This window comes from Vombatus ursinus, unplaced genomic scaffold (genome assembly GCF_900497805.2).
Source record: "Vombatus ursinus unplaced genomic scaffold, bare-nosed wombat genome assembly UNPS02014825.1, whole genome shotgun sequence".
NCBI lineage: Eukaryota > Metazoa > Chordata > Mammalia > Diprotodontia > Vombatidae > Vombatus > Vombatus ursinus.
In genome coordinates, this window is record NW_020954603.1 from 1,264,556 (window position 1) to 1,285,561 (window position 21,006).

The window sequence follows — 21,006 nt, forward strand, 5'->3', positions numbered from 1 at the left end:
TGCCTCCCTCTCCTTGGAGGGCTTTAAGCAAAGGCGTTACAGCACCCTGGGAAGAACTGCCTTTGGTGTCAGGGGGTCTGGGCTTCAATCTGGCCTCTGCTACTTAGAAGCTGTGTGACCCTGGGCTGGTCCCAACCTCTTTGGCCTCAGGCTTTCCCCCTGACAAGGTTAGACTAGCTGGCCTCCAAGATGCTTTCCAGTTTGAGGGCTGTGATCTGACAGTCACTTGTTGAACAGGCTGCAAAGAGGATTCTTGCAGACTGAACTAGATGCCCCTCTGCCAACACAGGGCATAGCATCACAGCATGAATGACAGAGCTGAGTGGGGGAGGGGGCAGAGGAGAGGGCTGCTTGCTTAGAGACCTTCCAGCTCATTTTACAGATAGAGAAAAGGAAGTTCAGAGAGGGGGAGGAAGGAACTTGCCCAAGGTGGTCCTGAAAACCAGTGGAAAGCCCAGCTTGGATGCCTCCCTGCCTATCTCAAACCAGACTGAGAAAGCTTGGATTTCTGAATTTGACAAAGAAGCCTGGAAAAGATGTGGGTGGGAATTGTTGGCAAAGGGCAGAGAGGGAGGGGGAGCAGCACTTCAGGAGGCCTTATTCCCTTGGGTTAGGGATGAGAGGAGGACAGCGGCTGGTGATTGAGGGCAGATGTGGGGAAGAACGTCCCAGCATAAACAAGAGGGCTCTCGCCGAGGCAGCCGGCAAGCAGGGAGGGTGGAGGTGTTCACAACAGAGCACAGAGGGGAGGGTTTTGGAGTCCATTCCAACTTTACTCATCTTCCCTGGGACCAGAGAAGGTCTGGGAGCCAGGGAGGAGTGGGGGAGGGGGAAGACAAGGCTGGGGCTGGAGAGGCTGAAGTCCATTTGATTTCCTTGAGGAGGGAGGGCTGGGGGTAGGCAACGTGATTAATCCTTGGCTCTCCAAAGGAATGAGCTGCTTCCTGGGGCAGTGCGGAGGATGCTGACAGCCTGGCCCGGCTCTTGAGCTGGCTTCCACGGCAACAAGCTTCCATGGTGATAGCGATGCTGGCCGGAGGAGGGGAGGCTGAGGAGAAGATGCCCAAGGGGTGTGTGTGTGTGTGTGTGTGTGTGTGTGTGTGTATCTCTGTGTGCGTGTGTCTGTGTGCACGTGTCTGTGTGTGTGTGTCTATGTGTGTGTGTTTGTGTCTGTGTGTGTGTCTGTGTGCATGTGTGTGCATGTGTCTGTGTGTGTATCTCTGTGTGCGTGTGTCTGTGTGCACGTGTCTGTGTGTGTGTGTGTCTATGTGTGTGTGTGTGTGTGTGTGTGTGTGTGTGTGTGTGTGTGAGATAGCTCTCTCACCCCCAGGCTGCATGGGGAAGAGGAGACATTGACACGAGGGAGAGAAGGAGGAAGGGGCTCAGAGGCAGAGGAAGGGCTCTATTGGGTGCCCATTGCTGTCAGGAGCTTTCCCAGGCTCTAATCCAATGAGGGTCAGGAGGCTGGGAGTTGATAATGCTCCTCCCCCCCTCCTTCTTGTCCCCTTCTCTGCCCAGGACCTTACCCTCCCAGCCAGAGAGGTTTTCAGAACAGCAAATACTCCCAGAATCCCAGAATCTCAGAGACTTCTGATACAATGAAAACCTGAACACGAATCTTCATACCACTTTCCCAGCAGGTGGTCCTCCAACTTCTGCTCACAGGTCTCCAAGGATGGGAAGCTCATTACCTTGCAAAGCAGCCTATTCCACTCTAAGGAGGTTTTTCCTGACATCAAGCCTAAATCTGTTGCTCAGCAACTTCCAATAATTTTTCTTGCTTCTGTCCTCTGAGGTCAAACAGAACAAACCCCTTCCTTCTTCCGCATAACAATTCTTCAAATATTTGAAGACAGTTGTCCTGTGTCCTGAGTCTCCACCAGGACAAATATCCTTCATTCCTTGAACTGATCCTCAGATGGCATGAATTTAAGGCCCTTCCACACCTTGTTTGCCCTCAACTGTTTTCCAATTTACCAGCATTCTTCCTAAGTGGTGCCCAGAACTGAATACAAGGCTCCAGATGTGGCCCGAGCAGACAAAAAAAAAAATAGATGGATGGGCACCTCTATAGTTTTGGACACTCTGGCTCTCTTAATACTATTTAAGATCCCATTAGCTTGTCTGGCTGCTGTGTAACACTGTTGGTGCTTGTTGAGTGTGTGGCCCACTAAGACCCCCAGATCCCTTTCAGAACACCTGCTGTCTAACTGTGCTACTCCCATCCTTATAGTTGGAGAGGTAGTTTTTTTGAACCCAAGTGTAAGACTTTATATTGTCCTTTATCCAGGTTTATTTCTTTAATTTGGCCCAACATTCTAGCCCCTCTAGGCTTTCTTGGACTTCCAGTGGTCTCTTAGTTATCCCTGTCGTCAGGGGTAGTTGGTGGTACAGTGGATATAGCACCGGGCCTAGAAGTCAGGAAGACCTGAGGTCAAATCCAATCTCAGATACTTACTAGCTGTGTGACCCTGGACAAGTCACTTAACCTCTGTTTGTCTGAGTTTCCTCAGCTATAAAATGGGGATAATAATAGCACCTCCCTCTCAGGGTTGATGTGAGGATCTGATGAGATGATTGTAAATAGCACTTAGCACAGAGCCTGGCACATAGTAGGTGCTATGCCAATGCTGATTCCCTCTTTCCATCTGCCAATCTGATAAATGTGCCTTCGTCCAAGAAAATGATAGAAATGTTGGCCAGAACAGAGACAAGCACAGATCCCTGGGAGCTCAGAGAACATCGAAGTCCAACCACTTCACTTGACAGAAGAGGAAACTGAGGCCTAGGAAGGGTAGGTGGCAATAGCTAGCATTTATAGAGCCCTGTAAGGTTTGGAGAGCAATGCATGTCAGTTATAAACTTGTTTGATCCTCAACACAACCCTGGGAGGTAGAGGCTATTATTGTCCCCATTTTACAGATGAGGAAACTGAGGCTGAGAATGGGTAAGTGACTTACCCTGGGCCATACAGGTTGTGAGTGTCTCAGGCTAGATCTAAAACTAGGTATTCCCAATTCCAGGTGTAGAACATTACCCAGTGCACTACCCGGATGCCTGTGGTCACTCCAGAATTAGGATATGAATCCAGATCCTCTTACCCCACTCTTTCCACTATTCTACTCTTGCTTCCCTGTTTGACAGTAGAGGAAACTGAGTCCTGGAGAGATTGGGTGAATTAGCCTAGGTCCCCTAGGGAGCCTCTGGCAAAGCAAGGACTAGAGTCCAGAGGTCCTGAGCCCACCTCCATTCCAGTGTATGGCCTCTGGGAGAGGGGGATTCTGGCTGGATGCTGAGAGACAAGTCCTGACCAGATGGTGGGACCAGCCATCAGGCCCCTGCCAGTCAGGCTCAGAGACAGAGCTCTCCCCCTCATTCCTGATCTCAATCAAGTCTCCTCTGTAACTCCCTACTACGTCCCTCCCCTGGGTCTCTAGAGAGACTGTTTCCTGCACTGGGGGGTGGAGGGGATGCTGGGGAGAGGGAGGGGTCCTGTCTACCTCCACCTCCCTCTCTAGTCCACTTTGAGGAGAGAGGGACTCCCCTCCCTCACAGAGTTTTCCAGATGGGGCCCTCCTTTTCCTGTAGTCTGAAATGACTCACCAGGGCAGCCTGAGCATCACCAGTGGGTGGAGAGAGTCATGGAAAGCCAAGAGCATACCTCAGGAGGATGGAGGACGGGAAGGAGAGGACAAACAGTGGGAGGTTCTCAGGTTAGAATCCTGCCTTGACCAATATGTGGTGTTGGGCAGGTACCTTTTCCTCTCAAACCTGTTACCTCCTTTGTAAAATGACCCCATGACTCTTAGATCATACCATTTTAAATCCCATGATCCTATGGGTTATGGTTTGTAGACCTCATCAAGATCTTGAGGCAACCCCAACCCTGAGAGACAGCCTCAAGCTTTGGACAAGGAAAGGCACAGACACCACCTCTCCGAGGCATCTAGTCCCACCAAGACCTGAGTAGGAATCCCCACAGCAGATAGCCACGCTTGCTTTACTTGCTTACCTCCAGTGAGGGGGAGCTCACTACTTTCTGAGGCAGCCCATTCCCCTCTGGGACAACTCTCCTGATTAGTCCAGCCTACCTTGTCCTCTCTGCCACTAACTTCCACTCACTACTCCTGGTTCTGCCCACTGGGGCCACCCAGAGCAAGTCTAATGCCTATTCCAGGAGAACAGAGCAGATGGGAGCAATGGTATCACCTCTAAGGCTTCTCCAAGCTCAACATCTTCCGTTTCCTCAACTGATTGTCCGATGGCTTTTTCCTCAGTGTTCTCATGCTGACCACCATCCTCTAGAGACATTGTTCAAGGTCTTCATTCAATAGACTCTTCTATGGGTAGAGGGTATGTTCCTCTACTAAGGAGCTTACAAGGAGATGAACAGGTAATGAATTCCAAAGCAAAAGGTTGGGAAGTCCCACCAGAGAGGTATGTGCAGATCTCCCAGGGTCAAAGAAAGGAGAAATAACCCAGGATTGGAGGACCTGGAGCTGGAGGGGACCTCAGTAATAATGGCCCTTCATTTTACAACAGAAGAGGCTTCCGTGGTCAGCCTGTTCTCACCTCTAATGTCACCCATCACCCTTCTTGGTCAAGATGAATGCCCTGCCCCGCCTATGAGGGACGAGTGGGTAAAGGCAGAGGGGCTCCAGCTTTGACCAATGTGCCTAAGGGATTCTTTAGGGCCAGCCCCTTTGGGGTCCAGTCAAACATCAAGTCTTCTTTGAGTATCAAGTGGCTTGGGGTGTTCCTGGCGCTTTGAGAGAGACTATGGAAGAGGCCAACCCCATTTCAGGTTGCTGAAGGAAAAGACTCTGGGAAGAAGCTAGCATGAAAGGAGCTGGATGTCTCCATCATGTCGCTATTCTAGAGGCTGTGGGGAATTTCTTCTTGGGTGAGATCAAGGACTTTTTCTCGGTTTGGGGGCAGCTGGGTGGTGCATAGAATCGGGGAGACCTGAGTTCAAATCTGGCCTCAGACACTTACTAGCTGTATGACCCTGGGCAAGTCACTTAACTCTGTTTGCCTCTGTTTCCTGATCTATAAAATGAACTGGAGAAGGAAATGGCAAACCACTCCAGTAACTTTGCCAAGAAAACCCCAAATGAGAGTCAGACACAGTTGAAATGAATGGACAATAACAAAAAGCTCACTCCTCATGGGAGAGCGCCTTCACTCTGCATTGTCTGGTGTATATTCTCCTATGCATGTCTTCTTTAATTTCTGCTTTGCTACCATTTGGATAAAAGGGCTCTTTGCTATTCACTGTGTGTATCCATTGTGGAACTGGTATTAGGTGGGAAAGGGGTCAAGTCTTTGGTTATGGAGCTCGGGGTCTCCCTTTCCCCTAAAACGACAAAGTCATCAGAAGTTAGATGGGACTAGATCATACCCCCTAGACTAATAATACTCGAGGAAGCAGTTGGCTGTGCTTTTAGCTAGGTACCTTCTCTCTCTGAGGAGGTAGGGTGGCCTCTGGCCCCAACCTCCTGCTTCCCTTCCTGGTAGGAATGCAAGTCTCCCTCGGAGAAGGTGGGGGGAGGAGAGACTAGTGATGTTGATTGTTCCTCCCTTCAAGCGTCCCAAACACAGACCTCCCAACATATGGGCTTCTCTACACATATGGGGCTCTCTATTGCTCTACTCCCTTCAAGGCTCAGCATGGGGGGCCATCTCCTCTGTGAAGCCTTCCCTGATGCCCCCTCCCCAGTTGTTAGCATCCACCCTTTCGTTAAATCACCTTGTATTTGCTGATAGGTTATCACCCATCACCTCCCCAAACACATATCCAGAGTGTAATCTCTTTGAGGGCAGGGAAGGCCTTTCCCATTGCCTAGCATATAGTTATTGCTTCATAAATTAAACTGGATGAAACTAAAGCCCAGAGCAGGGAACGGACTTGCCTGGGGTCACATGGTTAGCAAGAATCTAAGTCCTTTGATGCCAAATGCCCCCGTTCTGTCCACTGTCCCACCCTGCCTTCTCTATTCTTGGAGAAGAAGACCTTTCAGCCACTGTCCAGTCTTCTCTCTTCCTTCTCTCCAATATACTTCCCAGCCCAGAAGCATCAGGCCCCAGCTCTAATTCTTAGACTGGACAGGGAAGAGGAAGTGCTCTTCAGGGACTGAGACTTGGCCTCAGGAGAACCCCATTCTGGTCCTGCCTCTGGCCCCAGGAGCTGTCTGTCTGTCCAGCCTCACTGGGGCCCCAGTCTTTCAGCCTAGGCAGAATACTTGGCAGCTGAGAGGAGATGTGAGGAAGAAGATTCCTCATTAGACAGGGGCTTTGCCAATGAAATGGACACTGTGAACATCTATCCCTACAATGTTCTGGGTGAAAAGGGCCCCCCAATGGCCTGGCTCTGAGCAGAAGGGCAGACTCCCTTCCCCATGTTGGGATGGCTTCTGTTCAGGAGCTCTTCAGGTGGATAGGATGACCACTTTGGGGTGGGGTGCAGGAAGGGGGAACTGAAATTCCTCTTTAGGCATAACTAGATGCCTCCTGAGATCTCTGCCGAAGGATTTTCTAAGGGACAGACCGGATCTGTGATTCCAATGGTACAGAGAGCTCTGAGAAGAGGTAGGCATCTTCAGAGATTGTGACTTGCCCAGGGTCACACAGCCTGCCTATGTCAGACGCAGGACTTGAGCCCAGCTCTGGGGCTCTATTCATTATACCATCCTGCCTCCTAAGAGTAGCCCATCCTAATTAAACTCTACATTCCCTGGGTCCAGGAATCAGTCTTTGCTTTCCTTTGCCTGCTCACAGTAGCTCCCTAAGTCCCCACTCAATATAACCCTTCAGGAGCAGCCCCTGGGGCCCCACAATTCAGCACTGGTCCACCTGGCCAGTCTAATTTCATCCTGCCGCCCTTCACATCCTGGACTTTCCAGCCAATCATCTCCCTGCTCCTGTTTGTCCCTTTGCTCTTTCTGTGGTCCTTCTCCCACCTCTCTCCCGGGGTGGGGGGGGCGGCACTTCAGCAGACTTCCATCCCTTCCTTCAAGGCCTAGGCTCAGGCACCTCCTTCTCTAGAAAGCCTTCTGCCCAAGAGAAAACAATCTCTCCTTCCCCTAATTGCTCATAGGAGTCTGCGTGGACCCTCTCCTTTGTCGTGGCCTCACTCTTCCTCTATAACGCATAATTGTGCCCATGGCCTCCCCAACCCCATCAAAGCTTAAATTCTGCCGCTCTGCCTTGTCCCAGGACTCTCTCACACACAGTAAGTCTTTAACAATAAATGTTTCCTGAACAATGGGTCCACACCCTCTCAAGCCTATGGTCCCTCTCTGGTCTTGGGCAGACCCCATGCGGCAGAGGACTGAGCTCAGGATGCTGGCCTCATCAGAACCTCTGGTGTAAGAGAAAGAGCCAGCTAGCCCCAGACAGAGTCTGTGTAAACAGCACTGTATCCTGGTGGAAGGAGGATTGCTGGACCTCTAGTCAGGAGGCCCTGGGTTCAGATCCCAGCTTTGCTACTTACTAGCTAGGTGACCTTGGTCTAGTTACTTTCTGGCTTGGAACCTCGGTTTCCTTTTCTGTAAAATGAATGCATGATCTTCCAGCTCTAAATCATGGTCCTCACTCTCCTCATAGAGGGGGTGCCTCTCTCCCTCTCGGAGTGGTCATGAGGTACAAATAGAATAATGGAGGTAATGTACTTCTTATGACTTAAATCAAAATTTACATTTAATGTGTAAATTGTCAACGTACAGATAGTTTTCCATTGTCTATAAAAATTCCAAGCCAAGGCAAGAGGTATTTTTGTGCTAGGTGATGTCTTGGAGATAAGAAAGGCAGGCCTATCCCTGTCCCTGCCCTTGCCCTCAAGGAGTTTACATTCTTTTTAAAATTTAAAAAAATTTTTAATTTATTTTTTTATTAATTTATTTTGATTTATCAATAATCACTTCCATATGCTTTTGAGTTTAAAATTTTTCTCCCCCTTCCTCCCCACCACCCTCCCCAAGACGGCACACAATCTGATATAGGCTATACATTTACATTCATATTAAACATATTTTCACATTAGTGATGTTGTAAGTAGAAATTAAAACCAATAGGAGGAACCATCAGAAAGAGGAAACAAAACTCAACAGAAGAGAAAAAAAATAACAATTTGGCTTCCATAGTTCTTTCTTTGGGTGTGGATAGCATTTTCCATCACGAGGCCTCTGGAGATGTCTTAGATCCTTGTATTGCTGAGAAGGGTTAAGTTTATCAATATTAGTCATCACACAACGTGGCTGTTATTGTGTACAACGTTCTCTTGGTTCTGCTCACTTCATTCAGCATCAGACCATACAAGTCATTCCAGGTTTTTCTGAAGTCAGCCTGTTCATCATTTCTTACAGCACAGTAGTATTCCATCACATTCATATACCACAACTTACTCAGCCATTCCCCAATTGATGGGCATCCTCTCAATTTCCAATTCTTTGCCACCACAAAAAGAGCTGCTGTAAGTATTTTTGTACACGTAGGTCCCTTTCCCATTTGTGTGATCTCTTTGGGATATAGCCCTAGAAGTGCGCTGGGTCAAAGGGTATGCACATTTTTATAGCCCTTTGGGCATAGTTCCAAATTGCTCTCCAAAATGGTTGGATCATTTCACAACTCTACCAACAATGCATTAGTGTTCCAATTTTCCCACATCTTCTCCAACATTTATCATTTTCTTTTTGTGTCATGTTAGCCAATCTGAGAGGTGTGATGGGGTACCTCAGAGTTGTTTTGATTTGCATTTCTCTAATCAATAGTGATTTAGAGCATTTTTTCATGTGACTATAGATGGCTTTAATTTCTTCATCTGAGAACTGTCTGTTCATATTCTTTAACCACTTATCAATTGGGGAATGGCTTGTATTCTTATAAATTTGACTTACTTCTCTATATATTTTAGAAATGAGGCCCTTATCAGAGAGACTGGTTGTAAAAATTCTTTCAAGGGGTTTACATTCTAACGGAGGAAGGTCGCCCAGGAGGGGTCAGGGTCTGGAGAAGCTCTTCACGTCAGTTAAGTATTCGAATTCTGCCAAAAAGGGATCTACGGGTGATGCGTCCCTCAGGATGCCGTGGAAAACTGCGAATAGACATTGGAACCCAACTACCGGATGAAGGAGGGCTTGGGGGTGGCATGTGGCACCTGAGAAGCAAATCTCATCTCACCCCCACTTCTCCCCTACCTCCCCTGTCCCCCAGCAAGGGCAGGTGCAGCTCCTGGAGCTGCGCTTAGGAAAGACGCAGATAACCAGGACGGGGAGCGGGATGGTGAAGGGCTGGCGATCAGGAAGTGGGGATGCTGGAGCCTGGAGAAGCCTCAGGGGGACAAGATAGCCGTCTTCTACCACCCGAGAGTTGTTACACGAAGGAGGGATTCCTAGTAGTAATGGAAGAGGAGAGTGATGACAGAGGCCGATGGGAAGGAAAACTTCCTAGCAAGCAGTGGCTTCGGAGGGAAGAATTTCCCAGCACTGGAAGTATTCAAGTACAGGCTGGCTGGCCAGTTATTGGGGAAGGTAGGGAACAGATTCCTATTCATTTAATTAATATTTAATTGGAGGTCATGTTTGTGATATTCTCAGTCCCCAGCAGAGGCTCCGAGCAATCTGTGCCCCGAGCCTAGGGGATGTGCTCATGCACCGAGGTGCTTACGCAGTGCCTGGCACTTAGTAGGTGCTTAAATGTTTTATGTGAGAGTGCTCCCTCAATTCAAGGCTTGAGAGAGATGCATGCATGCTCATGCAGTGTGGCGCCCCCTAGCTGCTGCTTATTCAAACAGGTCTATCCCCACCCAGCCTGGGATGCACTTTCTCATCTCTAGCCCCTGAAACTCCTCTCCCTCCAAAAATGAGCACAGGCAGGGCCACCCTGGCTGCTTGCTCCCCCATCACACCCCCCACCTTGGATTACAAGTTGTGTCCCCCAGGAGAGTGTAAGCACGTGGAGGGCAGGGGCTGTGGCAGGTTAGGCCTTGTACAGACATGGCAGGCAGGCTCGCTCTTAAAAATCGTGGGTTGAATTGAGCTAAAATCCAGGTTAATGATTAAATCAAGTGGGAGGGAAGCTACCGTGAAACATATCCCCAGCCCCACCCCTTGGAGGGGTCTTGAACACACCAAGGACAATACTCCGACTATACTAAAAATAATTTTATTAAAACTACAGCTCAAAACACCATTGTCAGTGTATAAAAGTCTTAAATAGGCATGTTCATATTTCTTAATGCTAGTCATCCATACAGCACAATATATAAAAATCCACTAGCACCTCTGGACCTCCAGAAGGCTGATGCCAACCTACTCTGACCTACTGTGGGGCAGCAGCTCCTCCTCATTCCTGCCCAGCCACCTCCAGCTCTAAGCCCCTCAGGTCGACCCCCTTCCCCTCTGCCTTTCTCAGATCCACATTCTTCTGTGATTCCCAGTCAACCCTGGATACCACGATGGTCGGGCTGACAGATTGGCTGAGGAAGGGAGAAGCTTCAAACTCCCAGGCCCAGAGAGGACAAAGAAGCCAGACTCCAGCTTCTTCTCCGGAGTGCCTGCAGGTCCGCCGTACCCATGGACCTTCCTTGCCAGCACAGCACAGCTAACACTGTTTTCTTCTTTTTAAATGGACTTTAGCAGCAAGTACAAAGGAGGAAGAGGCTGATGCACTAGGGACAGTTCCTTCATAGCGAGACAAGACCGATGCATTTCATGTGCTTGGGGACAGGCTGAAAATGGGAAGATGGATCTGATTTCTTGAACTGGAAAATCGGAACGCTGCCTCTTCTTCCACTCCCGAGCTGGAGGTTGGTGCGGGGGAGGAAGGAGGGGAGGGACCGATGTGGTGGGGGCTCACCCGGCCCTCCCTGGGAGAAGGCGAGAAGGCCGCAGAGTGGCACAAGGGAGCCGTGCGTGCCATGGGTGGATGGAGCTGGGAGGGAGGGAGAGGCCTGCTGTCTGGACGGCGGCAACCACCTAAATACTTTTCAAACCTGACTCAGAGCAGCAATGGTGCTCGTATTGGACTCAGGAGCTAGATGAAATGACCCTATTAGTCAAAGTGACAAGTGACTGTTATCTTTTCCAATGACAACCTCCTTGGAGAAAGCTTCATTCTCAAGGCCCCCTGGGGAATAGCAGAATTACCAGAAGGGGAGGCAGGGGGAGAAGGAGATGAATTGTGTTTGTGAGCGAGTGCAGGGCCAGAGATAGACACGCTGGAGCCGAGAAGATGCTGAGGAACGGATGGCCGGGCGGCAGAAGGGTGCCCGGCCTCCCCACCTGGGAGCCATTACCGTAGGTGAGTGGACGTGGAGCCCCGCCGTCAGAGGGCCTCCAGAGCAGGCTCTGGCTCACCATGGCGGCTGGCGTGAGCCTTGGCCCGCCGCCGCGCCAGGCGGGACTTGGAAGGCGGGGAGAGCCTGACAGAGCACAGGCCCTCGCTCAGCGCCTCCTGCTCCTCCCCCAGCTCATGCTCTTCATGCTGGGAGAGCTGGCGGTTCAGGGCGATGGCCTCGGCTGCAAAGAGCGTCAGGTCTTTGGTGCTGCTGTTCCTGAGGAGAGAGCCGGGGAGGGGAGGAAACGGCTCAGCCCATTGTCCAGCTGGACCCCGGCCTTCGCCCCTCAGCAAACACTTCTGCATGCGGATTAAAATGAGCAAACAGCTCAATATTGCAGAATGCCTCCATCCAACTGCCAAGGCCTTCTCCTGGGAGGCTGAGCAATTATCCCACGGATGCTACTGCAGGCCCAAAGCATCCTGGGAAACCGCTTCTTGGGAGCTACCTTTAGCACTGGGCCCACTGCTGGAGGGGAGGCGTCAGCGTCTTCTGCTAAGGCCCCCTCCCCATCCCAGCAACCTTCCAAACCAAAGTGCCCACTCCCAAACCAAAGGCCACCTCTCCCCTGTGTGTGGTGTCCCAGTATTAGAATGGAAGCTTCTCTCCTTGTGTCCTCAAGGACCTGCAGTGTTTGCTACACAGGAAACAATCATTTTTTTTTTTCAATCTGTCTACTGTTTAAGGGGAAGGATGCTTGGGAATAGCCCTGAGGCATTCTGGGATCAGTATGGGGAAAAGCCCGGGCTCCATAGGTACAACAGTCTGCTAAGGTGGAGGGAGCAACTGGGCTTGGAAGCCTGGCAGGATGACCCCGGCCACTCCAGAAATGGGAGCAGCTTTGCTCGTGAGGAATAAACCAGCTAGGGGCAGGGGAGGGCGGGGCTTTCTAAACATGCCCAACTCTACGGGGTGGGAGGCCCCTCCTGATCCCAAGTAAGAGGGCATCCTCGGGGTGGAGGCAGGCAGAACCTCCCTGGGACCTCCAAGTCCTCCTGAGTTTGATGGAACATCAGTCTCAGACCCAAGAGTGCTACTGCCCTGAGTCCCAGCTTCCCAAGCCATTGTGGGGCTGTGGCCCCCGGGATCACCCCATAATCGCTTAGTTGGGTCTGAGCGTGGGGTGAATTCTAGGATCTGTTTTCACAGGCTTATCAGCTGTTGTCGCCCTAGGGGGCAGGTCAAGAGGCCTATCTATGCACAGAAAACATACAACTGCCAGGGGTGGGGGATGGCCCCAAAGTCACATGAGGAGGATGGGGAGCAAGGCCCCTCTGCAAGGGAACAAGCATCACCCCCCACCCCCAGGCTAAAGGGTCGTCTAGGTCACATTCAGCCCCCGTGGGCCCAACACCGGGGAGCTGGGGCTGAGCTGGCTCGCCCCTTGTTACCCTGAGAAGTCATCGGGATGCTAGGTCAGAGAGAAGAGAGGGGAGAAAAGTGGACCCAGGCCTGGGAGCCGGGCAGATCAACAAGCATTTAGGAAGCACCTACTATGTACCAGGCACCGCACTAAGCGCTGGATGAGGAAGAGAAGAGAGCTAGGGGCAGCTCACTGAACTTCTCGGAGGCCCTGCCCTACCCAACTCCCAGGGCTTGGTGGAGGACGCAGGACCCATCCCAGGCCTCCTTACCTCTGCAGCAGCTGCGGTGTGGGCAGTCCCCTCTCCGGAGCCTGCTGAAATAGGAAGGACAGAGAGCTGCAGGGCACAGCCGACCCTCCCTCCCCCCAGGACCCGGCTGGCACCGCCGTGCTCCAGACACAGGGGAGCAGGAAGAGTCTCAATGTGTGGCCTTAGCCAGGTCGCTTCTTTTTTCTCTGAGAGCCTCAGTTTACTCATCTATAAAGTGGGTGTGATAACTTTTGTGGTGTTCCCCTTCCTGGGGACAGAAGAACTCTGTAAACTATGAAGTTCCACGTATTAACAATGCCTCCCATTTCACGGTGTTTTCCTTACAACCACCTTGGGAAGGAGAATAGTGCAAGCATCAGCACCCCATTTTACTGATGAGGAAACTGAGGCTCGGAGGTGGCGATTGGCTCAAATTTGCTGAATCTGCTAGACTCAGAATCAGAGAGTGACAGGATTGAAAGCAAGAAAGGACCTCAGTGGTTGAGTCCATTTCTCTCTTTTTACGGATGGGGAAACCGAGGCCCACAGGCAAAGGAACTCACTCAAGGCCGCACAGCTAGAAAGTGGGAAAGTCGGGACTCAAACCCGGGCCCGGCCCTGACAGGGGCAGCACCCACACCCCTTCTGCTTTCTGGCCGGGGCTTGGGATGCCTGGACACTCACCCCCTGCACCCAGGGGTGCTGCAGGACCTGGGCGGCGCTGAGCCTCTGCTTGGCATCACGCACGAGAAGCCTGGAGATGAGGTCTTTGGCCTCTGGAGATATGTGCGCCCAGTCCTTCTCGGGAAACTCGTATTTCCCCTCCTGAATGCTCTCAAAAAGCCTGTCCTGGGGAGAGAAGGGTCGGTCACCTTCACGATGGGCCACTCCAGTCCATCTGTCCTGCTCCTGACTCCCTGGAATCAGCCCTGGGCTGACCTTTCACTCCTCTGGGCCTCAGTTTCCTCAGGTGCAAAATGAAGAGGGGGAGCTGGGGTCCCTGTACTGTTCTGGGGAGCCCCGAGTAGAGCCTCTAGGAAATGACTTCTGCACCCTCTAAAATATCAAATACAACTGTGATTAGCGGTACTGAGGAGACAGGGTAGCAAAGGGTACAAGACGTGGAGTCAGAAAGGCCAGAGTTCAGATTCGCCTCAGACACTTACTGTGTGACCCTGTGACAGTCACTATACCCTCCTGGCCTCAGTTTCTTCATCTGCAAAATGGGAATCACAATGGCACCTCCCTTCCAGGGTAGGGGAGAGGATCAAATGTGATGATGTGAGAGAAGTTTAGAAATGCCAACTATGACGATGATGAGCCTGCTGTCATCTCACCACCACCCCCTCAGATGGGCAGGAGCTGTCATCTGGCTTTCTTTGGACCCCCAGTGCAATGGCACACAGTAGGAGCTTAATCAGCGCTGGCTGAGCGCTCCTCCGGGGTTTTTCTATTCCTATTTTGCACCACTCTGATGCCTCCAGGGCACACAGGGCTGGTGCCCGCCGCGGCCCTGGCCAACATCCAGGGCGGGCTCATTAGGGCAGCCAGGCCTGGCCTTCTGCAGGATCCTGGTGCCTGGAGGCTGCCGCGGCAGGGGCCGCGGGCCGGGCCTCACCTGGCATACTCGGCACACCTCTCCCCGGTCCCAGCCGCAGTCGGTGCCACAGTGGCCCACGAACGGGGGGTAGCCACTGAGCATGATGTAGAGAACCACCCCCAGGCTCCACAGGTCGCAGCGCTTGTCGTAGAAAGTGGCTTCTTCGGTGAACACTTCGACCACCTCGGGAGCCATGTACTCGGCTGAGCCGCACTGGGGAGAGGAGAAGAGGGAGATGCAGGGAGAGCACCTATTGAGCCCCCGCTGCACACAGAACACAGAGAACACGCCTGACGTCTCAGAAGTGTGCCGCAGGCACTGAATCCCGCCTCCAAGCGCCTGCTGCCCAGTGCTCAGCAGCACATTCTCACGGCTACACAGATTCCCAAAAGAAATCCAGGCCAAGCCCGGGAGAACCTGGCCGAGAGGAGCCTCCCTTCCAGCCCCTGGAGGACGCGCCCACCCCCTCCGCCAGCAGTCATGCTGGGAAGGTTTTCCCGACATCAGAAGTACGCTTCTTTGGGCAGCCAGGTGGCGCAGTGGATAGTGGTAGTCCAGAAAAACCAGACTTCTTGGAATTCCTCATATGGGACCTTCCCTTCTCACGTCACTAAGTCCCCTTCCTGGACCATCTTCCCTCCTCACTTCCCCTCGGAGAATCCTTCCCTCCCTCCCTTCTGCTCAAGCACCATCTTCTCTAGGAAGCCCCCCAACAAGAGCCTTCCCTTCCTAAGAAGGTTCCCTTATTCTGCACACATGCAGGCGGGCTGTCTCAAAGTCTGTCGTTTTACGCTTTTAACAGCTTTTCAGAGGATACTCTGGACACACGGACGTCGTCCTTCTCACCCCCACAGGATGCAAGCTCTTTCTGAGGCCAGGAAGTTTCCCATCTTCTGTACCTCCAGCACCCAGCATGGTGCCTGACCACAGTAGGTGTTCTAAAATGTGTGCTGACCAACTGATGTTCACACTCTGAGCCGGCTGCCGGCTCCCCTTGGGATCGGGGGGGATGGGGGGGGGGGGGATGGAGGCAGGAGATGGCAACAGTGGGCGGCCCAAGCTAAGGGGTGCGGTCGGGCCCCTGCAGGGCGGCGGCTCCCCCCACTGAAGGAGGGGGTGCCCAGCCTCTGTAAGCTCCCTGAGGCCAGGGGCCGCCTTTCTTTTTGCTTGGAGTTGCATCCCCAGCCCCTAGCACAGAGCGTGGCACACAGTAAGGGCCTAATAAATGTTTGTGGACTGACTGAGAGCCTGGAATGCTTTACTTCATAGATATCAAGGAGGCCCAGAAGGCTAGCCTCATTAGAATAGGACTCCACCCAAAAGAACTCCAGGGCCTAGAAGACATTGGGTGGTCCCTTCCTTTGTCCTGTCAGCATCTTGCCTGGACAGTGCTCCCTGAAGGCTGCTGTTGTGGGGGAGGGGGCAGAGGGTGACAGGACCCAGGAACAGACCCTGGAGTCCAGGACACTTACCGGCGTAGTCAGCTCCGGCGTGGTGATGGGGGTGCACGAATTGTTCAGCTTCACACCGCTGCCCAGGTCAAAGTCACAGATCTTCACTGGGGACACCTGGAATGGACCCAGAGTGCAAGGTCACAGGTGACTGATGTCCAGGTTACAGCAACCACTGGCTCAGTGTGGTCTGACTAGAGACAGAGACAGCCTGGCGCTCTGCCCAGCGCCCACCCTCACAGAGCTCCCGGTCTACGGAAGCTTCTCCGGTGAACTTACGTTAAGCCCTTGGTTTAGACTGACGTCTCCACGTGGCTGACCAACAATACAGTTGGCCTGGTCACAGCCAGTGTGGGGCTGCCCTGACCCACGTGGTGTCACGAGATCATTAAGACAATCTAACCAGGCTCAGCCATCTCAGCTCCCCGAGGCCCCTCCTCAGAGGAGTCCTGCTAACCACGGCCAGGATGCGCTGGCTTCCCTCAATACCCCAGTGCCAGCATTTCCCAGTGTGGGGTTCTGGTCCTGCCCGGACCCCTTCCTATAGAAGTCAGCTGTTCCCCGGAGTTGGAGAACCACAAAAGGTTGTGCTGGGAAGGAATGGGGGGAGAGATGTGCCCAAGGTCACCCAGCTAAGAGGTGGCATACATCACAAGCTCTTCTGCCTGAGTCTGGCTTCCTCCGCGCCCCTAAGCCCAGCACCATCATCTTCCCACAGAAAAGCCCATCACTACTCGTAACTAAGGCCAATCCCACATTCTCTCCTATCTCTGCCAGGGCCAGGATCCAGAAGTCACCACCTTTCTCATGAACCTTTAATCCCCTCACTGATCTGTCCACAAACACAGACAGTTTCGCGCAATCCTAAAAAGCCTTCCCTAGACCATTCCAATCATTCACCTCTGGTCCTCTTTCTCTCCTCCTTCTTGCTGCCAAACTACTGGGAGAACTGGCCTGGACGCAATACCTCCACCCCCTGGCAATCATATCCACCACCTGACATATCCTGACGGCCAGCCGCTTCCTCAATAGATCCCTTCTTTCCAGTCCTCACACCCTGGAGCCCTCTTGCAGGTCTGGACATTGCTGACTCCCTTTGCATCATAACAAAGGTCACAGTGAGAGATGGAAGGGACCGCCCAGTCCTACCCACACACCAATGGAATTCCCTCCCCTAAAACACCCTGGACCAGTACAGGAGGGGCAGCCCATCCCCCAGTGGGGCGGGACATCAGATGGAAAGCTATAGCGACCCCAACCCAAGCAGGCAAATGTGATCATGCAGGCATCACTCAGATTTAGTGGGGTGGAATCCATAACTCCACATGGCTTTGGAAAGGTCGACCTCATTTAAAGGGGACAAAAAAGTCAGATTGAAAAACTAGACTTATGTGGGGAAACCCAGAAACCCAAGAGGGCAAAGCCTGGAAGAGAACTGAAAAGCAGAAGACTGATGGGAGAGAAACCAGAAGCAATACTTTTGTGGGGGCAGATCACTGGCTGTGCCCAAAGGCGGGATGCAGGCATGACAGGAGGTGGGGCAGTCTGGCCTTCTGTGGGGTCCTCTCTTTGCACAAGAGCATCCTGCTTTTCTTTAATCTCACCTTTCAAAAGTTGGGGGGCCTGCTCTCTGGATCTGAAACTGACCAACAAGGACGAAGCTGTTCCTGCAGGGGAAAGAATGGGATGCCTTGGGAGGGGAGTGGCCATGGTCCAGGAGAGGAAATCCAGGCAAAGGCTGACCCAGACCCTCCCCACATCTTGGGAGAACAGATTTTTCCCAAGGTTCAGAAAAAGGAGAGACAGGATCCCACAACCAAAAATAAAAATCGAGAATGCAATCCTGATGCTATAAAGTGAATAATTCTGAGGAGAAGGATGTGGATGTGCACTGACCTCACCCACTGACTTTCTTTTTTTTTTTTGGTTAGGCAATGGGGTTAAGTGACTTGCCCAGGGTCACACAGCTAGTGTGTGTTATGTGTCTGACGCCGGATTTGAACTCAGGTCCTCCTGAATCCAGGGCTGGTGCTCTACTCACTGTACCACCTAGCTGCCCTACCCACTGACTTTAAAAAGCCACAGAGTCAAAAAGCAGGACCCGCACGGGAAGGAGAAAGCATGCTGGGTCTACAGGCGGAGGGCCTGGGTTCCAGTCCTGGCTTAGCTATTTCTAGCCTGCGTGACCTCAGATACGTCGCTCCTCTCTGGCCTTGGAGGGCCCTCCCGGCTCATACAGACGACGAAACGAAGAGTGCTTGATGAATGCTTCCTCAATATGTACTAATGATGTAAATGAAGACCACGAGAAGACATCAGAATTCAGATCCAACGTGCTACGGCTGCTGCAGGTTTCAGAGGACGGACATTGGAACGAGCATCCTTCTTCCCTCTGGTAAGAAACAGCAAGCTCTACACCTTGTTCCACTGGCCCCAGTCACTAGACTGCATGGCTCGGCTTAATGGGGGGCTGGTCTGTCTTTCAGGGAAAGCTGGTCGGGAGGGAGGTTGACTGGGAAGTCGTTCACGTCAAAATACACCAAGAAAACAAAGCCCCACAAAGGAGACAGGAGCGAAGGCAGGTAATCAACGGAGGTTACAGACAGCAGGGTGACGCAGGCCCAGGAGAAGTCGCTGAAAAGCCCAGAGGGCAAGGTTTGGGGGGGGAGAAGAGGCTGGAGGCCTGGCTCTAATCCCGCCTCAGGCATTTCTCAGCTCGGTGCGAATCACACAATTATTGCTGCCCCACTGGACACAAGACGAGGAGATCAATCAGCAGCTGCGATGGAGCTCAGAGCCCCTGAGCGATCCCCTGCCCTCATTTCAAGGAGGAGCCGAGGCCTACAGAGGGGGCACACCCAAGATCTCACAGGGAATGTAACAAAGCATGAAGAGAAGGCAGAACCACTCAACTCCCATTCTCTGTCTCTCTTCTCTGCCAAAGAGAAGAATCTTTGTTTTTCTTCCTTTTTTTTTAAAGACTTAGGCCTAGTAGGGATTTTATTTATTTTGGAGGCAACAGGGGTTAAGTGACCTGCCCAGGGTCACACAGCTAGTAAGTTTCTGTGGCCAGATTTGGACTCAGAGCAGAAAGATCAAGCCAAAAATGGCTAATGGGGAACATGAAAACCAAGATAAGTAAAGAGAATGAGAGAGCACATAGCTGCCCTTGAAGTGTTCAAACTGCAAGGCCCAGACAACTACATTAGAGGGAGCTGAAAGAACTGGCGGATGGGAGAGCTGAGTCACTGCCAAAGATCTCTGAAAGCTCTTCTCCCCCAACTGATAAACGGTCAAAGGATGCAAACAATTCTCAAAATAGCAAACTATTAACAACTATATGCAAGGATGCTCCAAATCACTAATAAGAAGAGAAATGCAAAGCAAAACAATCTGAAGTTTCACCTCACTCCCTGCAAACTGGCAAAGATGACAAAAGATGGGAATAGTCAGTGAGGGAGGGGTTGTGGGAAGAGAGGCACGCAGGTGCATTGTTGGTGGAGCTGTGAATCAATGACACCATTCTGGGAAGCAATCTGAAATTACACAAAGGAAGTAACTAAAATGTCCAGAGATTTCACTACTGGGCATACATCCCAAGGAGGTCATTGATAAGAAGAAAGTCCCCAAATGCACCAAAATATTTAAAGCAACACTTTTTGTGAGAGCAGAGAACTGGAAACAGAGCAGATGCTCATCTCCTAGGGAGCTGTTAAACAAAATATGGAACAGGAATGGAACAGAATCTTCCTCTTGCTGTGCTGTAAGAGAAAACGAATACAGAGAAGCCTGGAAAAATGAACACAACTTGATGCAAAGTAAAGGAATATATGAAGTAGCACCAGGAAGGCAATCTATTCAATGATGTAGCAAAATGACAAACATCCCGCCAGGCCTCAAGTGAGAGAGAGAAAAGACCACCTCTGCCCATCTTTCATGGAGGTGGAAGGTCCATGGTGGGGGGGAGTCTATGGAGGGGAGGAAGGGGGGGTCCATGAAGAGGAGGAGGGGGGTCCGCGGAGAGGAGGAGTGGTGGTCCATGGGGGAGGGTCCATGGAGGGGGGGAGTCTATGGAGAGGAGGAGGGGGGTCCATGGAGAGGAGGGGTGGGGGTCCATGGAGAGAAGGGGCATTTGCTCTGATTTCAGACTTTTTTTGATGTACTGATTGCTTTTGCTGATTCTTTTTTCTCTTTCTCTTTTTCTTTAAAAAATATTTGTTAGGAGGATTGGTTCTCTGGGAGAAGGGAAAAGAAAGGATATTGGGAGAAATTCTAGGGATGTAAAAAATAAGATGTCAATAAATCATTATTTTTTAAAAAGGGATCACGATAGGCAAGAACGGGAGTGGGGAACCTGTGACCTCGTGGAGTTTGGATTCAGTCACAGGGCTGCACTTGAGGACCTTGAGGGCCACGTGTGGCCTCGAGGCTGCAGGTTCCCCACCCCTGGACTAGAACATTGGGCCGAGCTGAATTAGATGAAACCTACTAGGGGATAAACGTAAAGTTTTACACGTGAGTTCAAAAAACTGACTTCCCAAATACAAGCTAGGGGAGGCACAGCCAGATATGGGTGTGTCTCAGTCTGGGGATTTTAGTGACTACAAGCTCAGTACAAGTCACTGGTGTGGGGTGGCAGCCCCAAACACAAATGTGACCTTAGGCCTAACTGCAGGAAGACACAAGCCAGGGAGGAGAGAGGCCCGCTGGAGTGCTGGGCTCAGCCCTAGGTACCAAGAGTCACCAAAGGCCAGTCAACATCCCTGGGAGGGCAACCGGGAGAGCAGGCCACATGAGGACCAGCTGAAGGAACCAGAGATGTTTAACCTGGAAAAGAAAAGGCTTAAAAGGGCAACTAGGTGGCGCAGTGGATAGAGCACTGGCCCTGAAGTCAGGAAGACCCGAGTTCAAACTCGGCCTCAGGCCAAACACTTGATACTAGCTGTGTGATCCTGGGCAAGTCACTTAACCCCAATTGCCTAAAAAAAAAAAAAGAAAGAAAAAGAA

General features: G+C 51.7%; 1 protein-coding gene across 8 annotated transcripts in view; it reads right to left on the minus strand.

Annotated features, from left to right (window-relative positions):
• Positions 1-10,142: 10,142 nt before the first annotated feature.
• MKNK1 (MAP kinase interacting serine/threonine kinase 1) overlaps positions 10,143-21,006 on the minus strand; it is a 47,169-nt gene continuing 36,305 nt past the window's right edge. For 7 of the 8 annotated variants that reach the window (XM_027838208.1, XM_027838212.1, XM_027838205.1 and 4 more), the window contains 5 exons: positions 16,021-16,116; positions 14,567-14,761; positions 13,633-13,797; positions 12,970-13,013; positions 10,143-11,551 (listed from right to left, as the gene is read on the minus strand). In XM_027838208.1, the coding sequence (XP_027694009.1) occupies positions 11,323-11,551; positions 12,970-13,013; positions 13,633-13,797; positions 14,567-14,761; positions 16,021-16,116 (729 nt within the window). In that variant the 3' untranslated portion in view covers positions 10,143-11,322. The remainder of the gene's footprint in view (positions 11,552-12,969; positions 13,014-13,632; positions 13,798-14,566; positions 14,762-16,020; positions 16,117-21,006) is intronic. The other variant, XM_027838211.1, reaches the window with a different exon arrangement.